The sequence below is a fragment of the Huiozyma naganishii genome, chromosome 5 (assembly GCF_000348985.1).
Source record: "Huiozyma naganishii CBS 8797 chromosome 5, complete genome".
Taxonomy (NCBI): domain Eukaryota; kingdom Fungi; phylum Ascomycota; class Saccharomycetes; order Saccharomycetales; family Saccharomycetaceae; genus Huiozyma; species Huiozyma naganishii.
In genome coordinates this window covers 488,079-502,012 of record NC_035926.1, presented here as the reverse complement: position 1 = coordinate 502,012, position 13,934 = coordinate 488,079, and the positions used below count along the sequence as shown (strand labels likewise).

The window sequence follows — 13,934 nt, the reverse complement described above, 5'->3', positions numbered from 1 at the left end:
ACCTAAACGAAACTTACGAGATTTATAAATGATGGTAAGGTTGGCAAATAATTTAAATAAAAGTTTCGATCTAGTAATACTATCTCTCCAACTTGTAACTGTAAATCTTCACGTTGCGGATTTTCTTGTGGTTTCATCATTTCTTGACGTTCCTTTAGGAAATCCTTTGCTTTTAATGTAATAGCAGCTAACTTCTTTGATAGTTCCGGCGCAGAATCACTGCGCGCGGAAGCATTATTTCGTGTCTTTATTAATGGTTCATTAGGGGTGTATCCTAGATTAACTTCAAACGGTGTAGCGCCAATAGCAACCTTGTGGAGTTATACACAAACTTTCTGTATAATCCCATGAGACCTCCAGAAATAAAAAAAAGTATATAAAGGGCAAGACCTTGTCAGATTTGAAATGGAGTTGGGAAAAAGCTATATTCTAGATTAAAAATAAAAGGAACAAGAAAAGTAATTCACAAGGACAAATACAATATTTTACAAAAACAAGAAACATACGGGCGTGTGGCGTAGTTGGTAGCGCGCTCTCTTAGCATGGGAGAGGTCTTCGGTTCGACTCCGGACTCGTCCATTTCTTTTTGCCTCTTTTTAATTACTTCCCTAGCAGATCATGACCTGAACGACTCCAGCTTGCTCTTCCCTCTGATGGTCTGTTGTACTTCAACTAAATCAAAAGATACACGCATACACATATAAACTTGCTCATGCTACATAGTAGATTGTATCAAGCGGGCAAACGCGCTCCCTATGGAAAACAGTTTTTTGGTTGAAGTGCCACACAATTCAAATGGCTTGGTAGTTGAGTGCGTCCTTGGATAAGATCTGAGCGGCAGCCCATTTTTCACCTGGCGCCAAGTGCACTAGTTCGTGGACATGACCTGGTTCAATACAGACCATCTGTTTGTACCCAGTCTTTGGTTCGAAGTCAGCCATCCCGGCGGCCTTCTCGACCCATGGGTTCCAAACAACCGTGTCTGGGAGGTTGACCCTCTTGACTGTGTGCAATGGTTTCCCCTGGTTGACCACTTGCACGACACGGTCTGGTGCGACGTTCTGGTACACGGAGTCGAACTCCTCGTGGAAGGTGACGACCGGGTGCTTGTCAACCATCGTCTCCTTCAAAAGACTGTCGTACATCTTGGTGCCGACAAGGTTCGAAACCATGGTACCGTCAATGTCTGGGATACGCAAGTAGGTGTGGAACAGCCAGTTGAATTGGAGTTCCCTTGCGGTGGAAGGGTTCTCGACCTCGATGGCGGTCTTTAGGAAATCGTCACCCAGTTCGACGGTCAGGATCAAGTTGAACCGTTCCTTCCACAGGGCGTGCAACTCTGGGTTAGCCAATTTCTCGTTGAGTCCGAATTGCACCGTTGGTGGAGAATCCTTGACTTGGCCCAAAAACTCCCAAGTGGAGTTTCTGGCCAACCCATGCTGTGGGAGCTTGCTGAGCAATTCGTCGTGCTCGTTCTTGCCAAACACGGGAAACACAAGAGGAATCCCACCCCTGACAGGTTTGGACCCGTCCACTTTCGCAGCAGTGGACAACCACAGTTGTTCCTCGCCGTTCAACTTCCAGGAGAGCACGGTGGCCCCGTACTTCAAAATGGACACGGACGTGTCCTTGTTAGCAGGATGTGTAAGCAGCACCTCGGTGGCGGTTTCTTGAACAGGCATATTGTGTTTGGTGGTGTGTTCTGGGGAGAGAGAGGGAAGACCAATTGAACAGAACGTTGTCTTCGTTGTCGTCGTCTTCTCCCTTTTTATAAGAAGCATCTCCTTTTTTTAACAGAGAGTGGGAGTTACAGATGAAGGAGGTGTTTTGAGTCTATACAAAGTTCTAGTTGTGTCAGCGTCTTGCTTTGGTGACTTTGCCGTTCTTCTTTGTCGTTTTCCTGGCGGCCTTTGCTCTCGCCGCGGCGGCAGCCTGCTGTTCCTTCGTCTTGGGGACGACTTTGAAGAACCCGTCGAGTCTTCCCTGGACTCCAGATTTGAGACCGGCGCGGAGCCTCTTGACACCGCTACGAACACGCTCCTCGCTGAACAGTTTCTCGCCACAAAGGTACTTGACAAGCTCTTCCTCCTGGGGCGGCTCCCATTTAAGTGTGATCTCGCTTGCTGGGGTCACGTCCGGGTCCAAGAACAACTTGCGGACCTCCTTGTAAGGCCAGTTCTCGGGCACTTTCCACTTCTCGTTGCTGCCAGAGTCTATATACTGTACTATCCCCTCGAGGGATTTGTGTTCGCGGATCAGTTTTAAGGCGGTCACTGGGCCGACCCCCCTGATACTCTCACAGTAGTCGCACCCAAGCATGATCCCCAAGTCGACAAACTGTTCTATCGTGAGTTCCATGGCGTCGAGCACCGCAAGGGTGTCTATTTCTTGGACGGGTTCCTTCTTCGCCTCTGAGAAGGTCAGGTGCCGCAAAAGGTACGGCGTCTTGTAACACAGAGTGTCCATATCCTCACTTGCAGCGGCGTACACTTTCCCACCTTTGGCCAACTCAGCACACTGTGCCTCTGCCTCCCCCGGAGCGTCCACGTAGGGGACCCCCATAAGCCCTAAAAGTTTCTTCGCCTCCTCGTTGTGTTCCTTCGAGACCTTCACGAGCCGCCTCTCCTGTTTCGCCTTCTCCGCAAGGTCAGTCGCCTCCTTGAGCCGCTGCTCCGTCTCAGCACGCCTCTGCGTCCGCTTCCCCAACTCGTGCTGCTTCAACGCGGGCGGCGCACCATCAAACACGTAGCACGGTTTAATCCCGTTATCGACCATCCTCAGAGTCCTATAGAACATACCCATCAAATGCGACGTCGTACCGCCTTCAGCGTCAGTCAATTGACCGCCGTCTTGCTGCCTCACGGCGATCAGGAACTGGTACAGCGACATCGACGCGTCAATGGCCACTTTCCGCCCGAAAAACGCCTTCATCTCGCTCCTGCGCACGGCCAGCGGCGCGGACTCCATGATGATCCCATTGAGACCCTTGATACCCATCGCCAATCGCACCGAAGCCAGCTACCAACCGCCACCAACCGCCGCCATCAACCACCATCGATTATGGCATCGCGAAGAAGTGAAAAATCTTTTTGAATTGAAACTTCTCGAACGTCTCGCTGTTGATTGTAACCTTCAACGAAACAGAGACAGACGGGCAGCAGAGTGTAGTCACGTTCGACGTTGGGCTGTGCGATGACAAACTACTACGAGTACAAGCATCCCGTGATAAACAACTACCTCGCCGTCGGGAGTGGTGATGGTGACGGCGACGTGGGTGATGTGGGTGACGGTGACGGGACGCGCAAGTTTCAGGACTTGCAAGAGTGGTACAACGTGATTAACGACTACGAGTTCAAGTCCAGGTGCCCCATTATATTGAAGAACTCACACAAGAACAAGCACTTCACTTTCGCGTGCCATCTCAAGGGGTGTCCCTTCAAAGTGCTGCTCAGTTACGCTGGGAACGAGACTACTGGGTCCCCCGAGGAGAACGAGCCCGCTAGTGGTGGTTCTGGTGGTTTCGCTCCACGGCCACATCCGACTGTGGATTCGATACTAGCGGCCACGGCAGCGGATGTGCTGTCGCATTCAGAACTGCACTCTCTAGCGGGGAAACAGGCCGCGCGTGGTACAGACCAAGAACAGGAGACGGACGTTAACGGTGGTGATGCGAACGTTAGTGCGGCAATTGCAGCTGCTGTCGCTGCAGTGCAAGATGATGAAGGTGCAGTCGCCAGTACTTCACACGTACAGTTGAAGAGGGAGACCGATAAGGGACTCGAGGGGAAGCACGAGGAACACGGCGACGGCGGGGCACGGTTGGAGGACCACGGGATCAGTTTCTCGCAGGAGGACCCGGTCAGGGGACCCTTCATCGTCACAAAGATCGAGCCGTACCATAACCACTCTCTAGAGGAGAACATGGCCCTAGATAAGTTCGTGCTCACGAAAGTGCCCCGTATCTTGCAACACGACCTCAACTTCGACGAGGTCCTAGAGGAACTGTACCGCAGGGGGAACAACTCGATGAACAAGTTTAAAGTGTCGCAGTTCGTCGAGGAATCGGGACTTCTAGAGATCATCAAGAGAAGGTACCACCTCTCAGATGACGACATATCCAAGAAATTCACCTCGCTCATCTCGAGAAGAGTCACCACTTACAAGGCAAGGTTCGTCCTCAAGAAGAAGAAAATGGGGGAGTATAAACCAACAACACCCACATTGGGCAGTGGTGGTGGTGGTAGCAGTACAGTCACTCCATCCGGTGCTGCGGGGGCGGGGGCGGCGGGCCAAAACTCCCCCTCCAACCTCCACAAACTGTCCTTCGGTAAGTCCTCTGGTGCAGTTATCCGATCTCTGTACAATACACAACCACCACTCTCGTCCATCTCTGTCGCGGCTGCCGCTTCAGCGCTGACACAACACCTACAGGGATCAGATCAGCAAGGCACGGATCACCCACGCAGGCGTCAAAGTAACAATGCCCACGGAACAGTGCTCGAGGACGAGAACGGCACCCCAGAAGGGTCGCCCGAGGAACATCATGGCCACGACCAGGACTCACACCTTGGTGAGGACGCCAAGGACGTACAGGCGGCAGCGCAGGCAGCGATGAGCGAGTCGACCGCCTTGAAACGTGGTGGGCCGGCACTCCCAGAGGACGACCTCGAACGGTACATCAAGCGGTCCAAACACAACACCCAGTCGAACAAGAATCAGCCAGTCGACGAGGGGATCAACCTCGACGAGATACCGGACGACAAGCTCCCTCACGACGTTGCGGAACAGTTGCGGCTGCTGTCGTCGCACTTCAAAGAGGTCGAGTCCCATGGACTTGGCCAAGTCGACGGCGAGGACGACGACGAGGACGAGGGGAACGACGCAGACCGCGACTCGGACATAGATATTTTGGGAAGGGACGAGCACAGCAACAGCAGCAGCAACGGGGACAACGAGAGTATCACCGACGCACAGCAGGCTGCCCCTGGGAGCGACGGGACTCCGGAAGAGGACCCGCGCGAGGACGGCAAGAATACAAGCATACCAGATGAAAACATCCAGCCGGAACTGAGAGGTCAATGATATACCACTGGGTAGGTGTCCACTTTGTATATGTCTGGTCCCTATGTATGTATGTGTTTTTATAGTTTTGTTACTTGTAAGAGAGGTGTACTACTAATACGCAACTTGGCATCACCAACTTGAACAAGAGCCGTAGGAATCCATTGATGTTGAGGGTCACAGCGGGGAGTCGATTGCTCGTCTGGCCACTCGCTAGGCGAATGGCTATAAAGATGGCCCCGGTGCGACTACTCCAAAGAATATCTGAGACTCAGCCCTCCAATGCAAAGGATGATGATGACGCAGAACAGAAGTCCGTTCCATGGTACTTACAAACGGATAGGTCCACTTTGCTCAATAGACCCAACAAGCTGATCCAGCAGGGCAGCAGCAGTATCGAGTACCCGAACCAATCTCCAGCTTCGCTGAGGGTTATAGGGAGTTATCTGACCGATGAGTTGGGGCTCACGGACGTGTTGATATTTGATATGTCCAGTGGGGAGAGCGATGCTGAGCGCACAACGGCAAGTGCCAAGTTCTGCAAGTATATGGTCGTGTCTACGGCACTGTCGTTGAAACACTGCGCCAACAGCTTCGTCTCTTTGAACCAAATGGCAAAGGCACAGTTCGGACACCCTCTCGAAGTGGAGGGCAGGTTGAACCCGAACGACTTGAAGAAACTGCAGAAGAGACTGAACAGGAGGAGCAAACTATCGACAAAGAGCACCACTGGTCACGACAGGAATTCAAAGGAGGCATGGTACATGATCGACTGTAAAATGGACGGGATCATCGTAAACATACTTACGGGGGCAAGACGCCAAGAGCTGAATTTAGAGGAACTATACGCACCAGCAGAGGACAAACACAAGTATACGAGAACAGAGGATACGCAGAATGAATCCGGTGGTGGGGACGAAGATCTTGCCGGTAACAGCATTTTGACCGGGCTGAGACGGCTCGCCCAGCAACGGAGACAGTATTCTACTACAAGTGCCAGTAAGGAAACTTTACGTGGAGAGTTTCAAAGTGCCTTGGATAGACGCGATTTTGAGGCCGCCCATGCCCTCGTGGGTTTCTTGAACCAATTGGAACCACCGTTGACTCAATTGGTACAAATTACGGACTTTTTGTCAAGAGCCGATGCATTCTCTGAGGTTGACGTGGAAGCGCTAAAAGGTCTCTTTGACAAAATCTGGCCATCGGTGATAATAGGGGATGCGTCAAAGTACTGGTCTACCAGATTCCAGTTCCTAAAGTATTTGAATACACTTCGCCCCAAAGAATATCAAATAACAAGATTTTACAAAGACTTCTTTCTCCTCCAAAAGGCAAGGGGCACTGCCCCACGAGGGGAGGACCTAGTTCAGATGTTGAAGCAAGTTATCACCAACAACAATGCGAACCCGTCTACTCTCTCACAGGGGAAGCACACCGTCTTCAAAATTGTGCAACTTTACGACAACGAATCTATCTTGCACGACAATACAGTGATAGATTTACTCATTGGGACGATGACAAATCCCACCAGAAAACAGAACACCGCTAGCCTGTTCGAAGTTGTCGATTATCTCTTAGATAGCCAGCACGGTATTTTACCACCCACCACAATCACAGCCTTGCTCAAAGCGATCGCGGCAACGAAACAATGGGACAGACTCCTGAAATTCTGGGAGTTTGATTTGAAGGGTGTCTCCGTGGACAGCGACTACCGGCCATGGCCTGAATTTCTCCAGTTCATCATCGACTCGAACAACGGACAACTCTTGCAGAAAGTGGTCACCGAAGGGCACCTTCTGTGGCTGAAAAGATACAACGTCCCCATAACGAACACAATTAGAGACCAAATTGTCGCTATATTCACCCGTGTGGACCCAGAGGACAAGAACTTTGCCCATTTGAAGAAAAGTCTCATCGCACTTTAAAGCAGTGTTGGCTGTTCATTTTTTTTCCCACTTATTAATTTTGCTGACATTTGTGACGCAGTTTTGGTCCTCGAGGGAGAGGTCTGTGGTTGAACAGTACAGAGATTTGAAGAGGACTGTTGGCGACATCCCCGAGTGTGGATATTGTACCCCCGCTTTTCCACGAGCACAGCCATGTCTTTACCTCGCCTGCTCACGAGGCGACACAGCTCTTTTGTGCCCCGGTATGCATTCCCCAAGTACAATATACGGAAGTCGGATTTCAAGGGCCATCAGATGAAGGCGTTGAAGAAATTTGAGTATCTGGCACCACAACTCAAGATGATCATAGAACTGAGGGACATTAGGGCACCACTGTCGACGCGGAACGTTCTGTTCGATAAGATTCTCTTCTCCAAAAAATACGACCTTGAAAGATTAATAGTGTACACGAAGAGCGATTTGATGTCACATGCAAATTCTAGAGAGTACCTGAAGAAATTGGCGAGTTGGCATGACCAGATGAACGAGAAGTTTATCATTATAGACTGTAGAAAGGTGTCTGATGCTAAAAACCTAATGGATATAATAAACTGGAGTTCGAAAAAAACCCTAGAAGAGGGAATTCCTTTGCCTATGGGGTTTCGCGCTTTAGTAACTGGTGTGCCTAATTTGGGGAAATCTACATTGGTTAACTCTCTAAGAATGCTGAATGCCGATACTTATGATCCGGAAAGGATAGGCAGGAGGAAAAATATCAAAGTTGCGAAGACCGGGAATGTAGCCGGTGTTACTAGGAGCACCAGTGAGTGTATTCGTATTTCTCCAAGCAAAAGTACACAGGGGGTCTATTTGATTGATACCCCGGGGATTGGGTTACCTGGGAGAGCCAGTACCGACCAGAGATTCCTTGCTCAGGCGCTTTGCGGTTGCATAAAGAATAACCTAATAGATCCAGTTATTCTGGCAGATTTTCTCTTATACACCATGAACTTACAGAACTGCAAGCATGGCGAATGGTATTCCTCGTCGACAACAAATCCGACAAATGATATTGATGAAGTCTTGAATAGACTTAAATCATTGAAGGATTTGAGGAAAGATGATACGGCGATTGCGCTAAAATGGGTTAACGAATGGTCGAAAAATGGGAGAGACATTGTGTTTGATGTAGAGATGCTATTGAGTCCTGATGAGTTTTCTTACAAGGATTACGTTGTACAGGAGTTGAAAAAACTCTCCGACTTCGAAATCAATGCAGCATCTACAATAAAACGTCATGGCGCCAATAGATCAGTGTTCCAACTTTGAGCGAACTTTTCTGCTCCCTCTACCCCCCTCTTGGAACCAATAATGTGTATAAATATATTCATAGAGTTCATGTAAATATTATCAAAAATGCGAATAGAAAGACATAGATAAAGTCATAGCAGTATGACCTCTTCAATGCCTCTACAAGTGAAAAATTTGGCTCTGTGATCAAAATATAACGTTCTAGGTAGAACAATTGTAGTTTTGTTGAAGCTGGCGATGTTTTCAAAATTTAATCGTGTAATAAAGGGGACTCTATCCCAGAATACTTTCCGGGCTTGGTATAGTAGACCCGGATTATCCGTAGTTATTCGTTTAAAAGTACCATCGTGTTTGCATTCTGTTGCAGAGCACCGTCCCATTGTATCTGGGCAGACTTTTGTTAAAAGTCTGTCCAGAGACTTGATAACATTATTTAATTCACTCTTCATATCCCACCATATCACTTGAGGGCAGTTCTTTACTGAAATTGTGCTGCACTTTGGGGGTAAAATGATTTCCTCCAAGCGTACGCAACCAATGTTATTCAATACCAAAGTTTCCAAGTTATCCCACTTGGAGAAATCGGGGACACATGTCTTTGATAGGTCAGGCACCTGTAATAACTCTAACAAGAGAATTCGCCTTCGGACCAAATAATTTAGACATGATCCTGATCTTTCCTTTACACCGTGTCCATTTATGAGCACCTCATAAAAGTTGTATCCTCTACTCGTTATCTTACGTAAATTTTTCATTGGTAGAGTCCTTTTAATAATTTCCTTCATCAATGGTGTGGTTTTGGGCATTTCTTTCTTCAATGATATCACAGGAACATTATTTTTGGGAGGTCTCCCGCGCTTACGCCGCTTGGGAGGGTTAGGCGTGTCCGCAACGTCGTCGAAGATCAAGGACGATCGAGTTGGTCCGTCCGCGGAACTTTCTCGGTTCCCTAAATTGGCATCTGCATCATCCATCAAAGAGAATTTCTCCTCTAACTGATCAGAACTGTTTGAATCATCACCGAACCATACCTCGTAGATACTCGAATACTCATTTTTCTTATGCAGCAAGCTCATTATACCTTTCCTCATAGTAGGACTAATGTAATCCATGTTGAACCGTAAGTATTCAATCTCTGGGTTATATTCCCCGACCGTTTTCTCGCTTTCAACTATCCATCTCGTGTACTCCAATTTCGAGTACCAAACCTGAAGCAAGAACCCGGTACGTTGGAAGTAACCAATCTTGAGAGTATCCTCGCCCATGTAGATCCAGTCGAATGGTCCCATAATACCTGCATCCAACGAATGGTTCAACCGAAGACAGTCTAAGATAACAGCATCGTATCTTAACCAGGATGAGTATTGCAACCAGGTGACAATGAGTTCTGGATCGTATTCGAACATCTCTAAGTACGGTTTGTACCTGGGGTATAGCTTCCTGAGCAGCCTCTTCTTGTCTAAGCTCAAGTCACCGGTAGACTTCATAGCCTTAAAGACATTTGACAAGAGATCTGGGTCATCGGGTTTGACATTTGTGAATTGGCCATCTAAATGATAGTAAACTGCGCTTCGTATATCCACGGGCAGTTCCAAGAAGTGCACAATGTCCATAGCACACACCGTTCGATGGCCTGACACCTCTCCCCAGTGACCTGCTTGCTAAATAACCATCTAACGTGATTAGCGTTTTCTGCTACTGTTTTCGATTGCTTTTAACATTAAAGTAAACAAAACTAACCAAAGGTCTACACAGATCGAAAGGTTGATGGTTTGTATATCTATATCTGTGTATATGTGTATGGTACAGATTCTAAGGGTATGCAGCGACACGGTAATTAATTGTTATTAACTTGTTAGCAACTGCATCATTCCCTCTATCTTTTGTGCCTCCTTCGCTTTGTAGACTTCCTTCCTGACGCGATTTCTCAGGTCGACGACGAGTTGCCGCAGCATTGGCGAGCTGTCTATCAATGTGCTTCCATATAGTTCTAGAACAACGGCGATCCAATCGGCAACGACAGTCACACAACGGACGTCTTCAATACCCTTGAGACACCAGTTCAGTAACGGCTCCAGCGAGTTTTCGTCCCTGTTGTATAGTGCGACGCGGACTTTCCCACGCTTCCGTAGCTCTTGCAGTACGGTGAGAGTGAGCTCCCTGGCCATCCCTGGGACGAATGCGCAGTCCAGGGCATCAGCCCATTTGAACTGGTTGATCTTGCGTTCGAAAGCGCGGATTCTCCTGCTGCCCTTCAACTTGTCGTCATGAATAATGTGTTCTTGATCACCTTGGTATTCAGAGCCTCTCATCATGCGCTGGAAGTTGTTACTCTTCTGCTTCTTTGGAACGGCACCTGCCTTCTTCTCGCGTTCCTGTTTCTTGGTTCTGATGGCAAGGAGCCCCGAGGACATACCAGCGACAAGGTGTCTGTTCCCCTGTGCGTCGCTGGGCGAAACAGCACAACTTAGCACGGCACTTGAGAACTTCCAACCAAACTTAACTTTGAAGGAGTCCAGCGGGTCGAACACCTTCACGTGCCCGTCCAGCGAACCTGCAATCAAAGCCTGTGGCATCGGGGACGAGAAATTCTCAACGTGGTCCAGACAGGTAACCGTCTTGTTGAAGTTCCCCCTCTCGTAGAGTTGCTTGTTATTCGTCAAGTCCCAGACTTTGAAATTTGGTCCACCACAGGAGACCAGCTGTGTTGGCGATATGGCGATTACGTTTTCGACTGGCTGATCGTGGTTCAGCGAGTATATTGGGTCGCTCGATTGTGTCCGTGTGTCGTACATCCTCACAAGCCCATCGTACGACCCTGTGGCTACCAGGTGGGGCGCCGAGGGGACACACGTTAGTGATCTGACGTAGTCTGTAGCCCCACCCAGCTCTAATGTGGGCTCGTATGCATGCGAAATATCCCAGAGCCTTGTGACACGGTCATCTGAGGAGGTTATGAGCGTCTTGCTGTCCATTGGGTGGAATTTGGTCACATGAGTCGGATGCGTCGAAGCCTGGATTGAAACGAGCACATTCCTTGGATTATACGAATCGTACACTGACACAAGCCCAGTGGCATCCCCGGCCACTAGCAACTTCCCGTCAGCTCTGAAGTTGGCGCAATATACCACGTCTTTGAACCTAGAAAACGTCTTGACTACCTGTCTCGTCCTGGAGGAGAAGATCTGGACCCTCGTCGAAGACGTCACTGCAAAATCGAAGGGACTCTTAGGGTTGAACGCAATCTCTGTAACAGCGTTGTGTTCTTTAACCAGCTGTGCGGAGGAGTACTGCCTCCAGTACCGCTGTTCTGGTGTTGTCTGCTGCGGTAAAACCGCACCACGGGCAACCACAATATTTGGTCTCTGCGATGACATTAAAAGCCAGTTAAAGCAAATAAAAACAAGTATAAAACCTTGGTACCCAACAAACGACTGCTAAACTTGACCTAGTAGCTCCCAATCCCAATTAAACACCACTCACAGCTCCCGCAAGAAGTTCCAAATGGTGATGCGATGACTTGAAGTGAAAAGAATAAATTTTCCAAAATTTTTCACTTTCGATTAAAATCTCAAAATGAAGAAAAGAACGCTGTCACTGGTGCTGGTGTTTGATGGTGTCTCACAGGATGGTTACATTGTTTTAGCGAGCTCAATTGGCGGTACAGGTTTGAGTTTAAGATAGCGAGCGATGCCAAAACTTAGTTTAAAGAGAGTGCTGCCACCACAACCGTCGACGCAGCGTAATTTCACGACGCATCTGTCCTTCGATGCAAGCACGAATTCTCTCGCGTACCCATGTGGTAAGTCTGCGTTCGTGAGAGGTCTGGACGTTGGGTCCCCAGTCATCCAATTTACAGGACACGGGAATGCGAACGTGACCGTTGTTAAGTTTTCGCCGATCGCAGGGTCGCAATACGTCGTCTCTGGTGATGATCAGGGGAAGGTCATTGTGTGGGGGTGGTCCACTGGGGAGGACGGTGCCGTTGAGACCACTGTCAAGTCTGAGTTCCACGTATTAGCGGGTCCGATCACGGACGTGTCGTGGGATTTTGAGGGGAAGAGACTCTGCGTTGTTGGGGAGGGGAAGGATAAGTTTGGGGCGTTTATATCGTGGGATTCTGGCAATTCGCTCGGTGAAGTGACAGGTCACTCGCAGCGCATCAATGCGTGCCATTTCAAACAGTCGAGGCCCATGAGATGCATTACTGTTGGTGACGATGGCGCTGTCGTGTTCTACCAGGGACCCCCTTTCAAGTTTGTCGCAAGTGATAGATCGCACCACGACCAGGGCAAGTTTGTAAGAGATGTCCAATTCTCCCCCGGAGATGGTCAGTACGCGGTGTCTGTTGGGTCAGACAGAAGGATTGCTTGTTTCGACGGTAAGACCGGTGACTTCATCAAGTTCGTGGAGGACCCAGAGGAGACTGTTCAGGGTGGGCTGTTTGCACTATCGTGGTTGAGCCCACAGACGTTTGCGACAGCAAGTGCGGACGCCACGGTAAGAGTGTGGGATGTCACTACCGGTAAGTGTTTGGGGAAATGGGTTGTTCAAGGCTCCACACTGGATGCTCAGCAAGTCGGTATCGTTGCCCTCGCAGAAGATAAAATTGCCTCGCTGTCACTAAACGGTACGGTCCGCCTATTCCAACTCGGGCAAACAACACCGACGCAAGTACTACTGGGGCACAACAAGGGAATTACTGCGTTGAACGCCACACCTTTGGTCAGTGGGTCCTACGATGGGAAAGTCATGGACTGGGACTCCACGAAACTGTACTCCCAGCACGAAAACCTGATTGTATCTTTGGATTGCAAGGCGTATCCGAAAGTTGCATCTGTATCTTGGGATGACACTCTGGGGGTCAATGGTGAGAAAGTATACCAGTTCACCTCTCAACCAAAAGTCGCCTGTTCATACGGCGGCAACACGGCTGTAGTCACTTCCGATGATACGCTGCTCGTGATAAACTCTGCTAGTAAGGGCGAAATCATCCACCAAATCAAACTCGACGAACCGGCGAGTTCCGTGGGTCTTTCTGAAACGTTATTGTCTGTGGGCTTCGAAAACACTAACACAATCTCTGTCCTGCAATTGCACGACCCAACGGTATCCTACCAACTCAAGACACCTTTGCAGTCCACACCGTCGTGCATCTCGATATCCCCGAGCGAGAAGCTACTGGCTGCCGGTGACACGATGGGGAAGATTGTCCTCTACGACTTGTCCACGAAGGAGGTCAAGACTTCGCGGTGGTCCTTCCACACGGGGCGTATTAAGTCCATCGCGTGGAGACCTACCGAGGGAGACGATGAGGAGGACCTAGTGGCAAGTGCCTCACTGGACACCAACATCATCATCTACTCCGTGCAGAGGCCCATGAGAACGATCAAGCGGCTGAACGCGCACAAAGACGGTGCAAACTGCGTCTCGTGGAGCGACAGCAACACTGTTGTCAGTGCCGGATCCGACGCGTGTATCAAGGAGTGGACCCTGCAGTTGGATTAAGAACAACGGGAGAGGCGTATACCGCACCCGCTTGCGTGGATATATAGCAACTACTCGTCTCATTCTACGTATCGCTTTGGACTTCGACATCAAAATTTATTCGAATCTTTAAAAAATTTGAACGTTTTGTAACATCAACAACTCGTAGAAGCGACGAAGTTGTGTAGG

At 49.2% G+C, this 13,934-nt stretch overlaps 8 protein-coding genes and 1 non-coding gene across 9 annotated transcripts; 5 read left to right on the top strand and 4 right to left on the bottom strand.

Annotated features, from left to right (window-relative positions):
• The first annotated feature begins 506 nt into the window (after window positions 1-506).
• KNAG0Etrna1A lies at window positions 507-579 on the top strand. Its single transcript has one exon. It is a non-coding gene; the product is annotated as a tRNA-Ala (tRNA).
• A 212-nt stretch (window positions 580-791) lies between these two features.
• On the bottom strand, window positions 792-1,682 carry KNAG0E02530 (glucose-6-phosphate 1-epimerase; the record flags this gene model as incomplete). Its single annotated transcript, XM_022608244.1, has 1 exon — window positions 792-1,682. One exon carries the CDS (start codon window positions 1,680-1,682, stop codon window positions 792-794), a length of 891 nt encoding a protein of 296 aa, XP_022464759.1.
• A 172-nt stretch (window positions 1,683-1,854) lies between these two features.
• RAD27 (multifunctional nuclease RAD27) lies at window positions 1,855-2,997 on the bottom strand (the record flags this gene model as incomplete). Its single annotated transcript, XM_022608243.1, has 1 exon — window positions 1,855-2,997. The coding sequence occupies one exon, from the start codon at window positions 2,995-2,997 to the stop codon at window positions 1,855-1,857; it is 1,143 nt and encodes a 380-aa protein (XP_022464758.1).
• A 195-nt stretch (window positions 2,998-3,192) lies between these two features.
• Window positions 3,193-5,082, top strand: ABF1 (DNA-binding protein ABF1; the record flags this gene model as incomplete). Its single annotated transcript, XM_022608242.1, has 1 exon — window positions 3,193-5,082. The coding sequence occupies one exon, from the start codon at window positions 3,193-3,195 to the stop codon at window positions 5,080-5,082; it is 1,890 nt and encodes a 629-aa protein (XP_022464757.1).
• Window positions 5,083-5,228: 146 nt separating this feature from the next.
• Window positions 5,229-6,986, top strand: ATP25 (Atp25p; the record flags this gene model as incomplete). The annotated part of the gene is made up of 1 exon (XM_022608240.1): window positions 5,229-6,986. The coding sequence occupies one exon, from the start codon at window positions 5,229-5,231 to the stop codon at window positions 6,984-6,986; it is 1,758 nt and encodes a 585-aa protein (XP_022464756.1).
• Window positions 6,987-7,160: 174 nt separating this feature from the next.
• On the top strand, window positions 7,161-8,276 carry MTG1 (putative GTPase MTG1; the record flags this gene model as incomplete). Its single annotated transcript, XM_022608239.1, has 1 exon — window positions 7,161-8,276. The coding sequence occupies one exon, from the start codon at window positions 7,161-7,163 to the stop codon at window positions 8,274-8,276; it is 1,116 nt and encodes a 371-aa protein (XP_022464755.1).
• A 113-nt stretch (window positions 8,277-8,389) lies between these two features.
• On the bottom strand, window positions 8,390-9,871 carry CTF13 (Ctf13p; the record flags this gene model as incomplete). The annotated part of the gene is made up of 1 exon (XM_022608238.1): window positions 8,390-9,871. One exon carries the CDS (start codon window positions 9,869-9,871, stop codon window positions 8,390-8,392), a length of 1,482 nt encoding a protein of 493 aa, XP_022464754.1.
• Window positions 9,872-10,105: 234 nt separating this feature from the next.
• On the bottom strand, window positions 10,106-11,635 carry UTP15 (snoRNA-binding rRNA-processing protein UTP15; the record flags this gene model as incomplete). The annotated part of the gene is made up of 1 exon (XM_022608237.1): window positions 10,106-11,635. One exon carries the CDS (start codon window positions 11,633-11,635, stop codon window positions 10,106-10,108), a length of 1,530 nt encoding a protein of 509 aa, XP_022464753.1.
• A 313-nt stretch (window positions 11,636-11,948) lies between these two features.
• Window positions 11,949-13,766, top strand: AIP1 (Aip1p; the record flags this gene model as incomplete). The annotated part of the gene is made up of 1 exon (XM_022608236.1): window positions 11,949-13,766. One exon carries the CDS (start codon window positions 11,949-11,951, stop codon window positions 13,764-13,766), a length of 1,818 nt encoding a protein of 605 aa, XP_022464752.1.
• Between the last annotated feature and the right edge of the window lie 168 nt (window positions 13,767-13,934).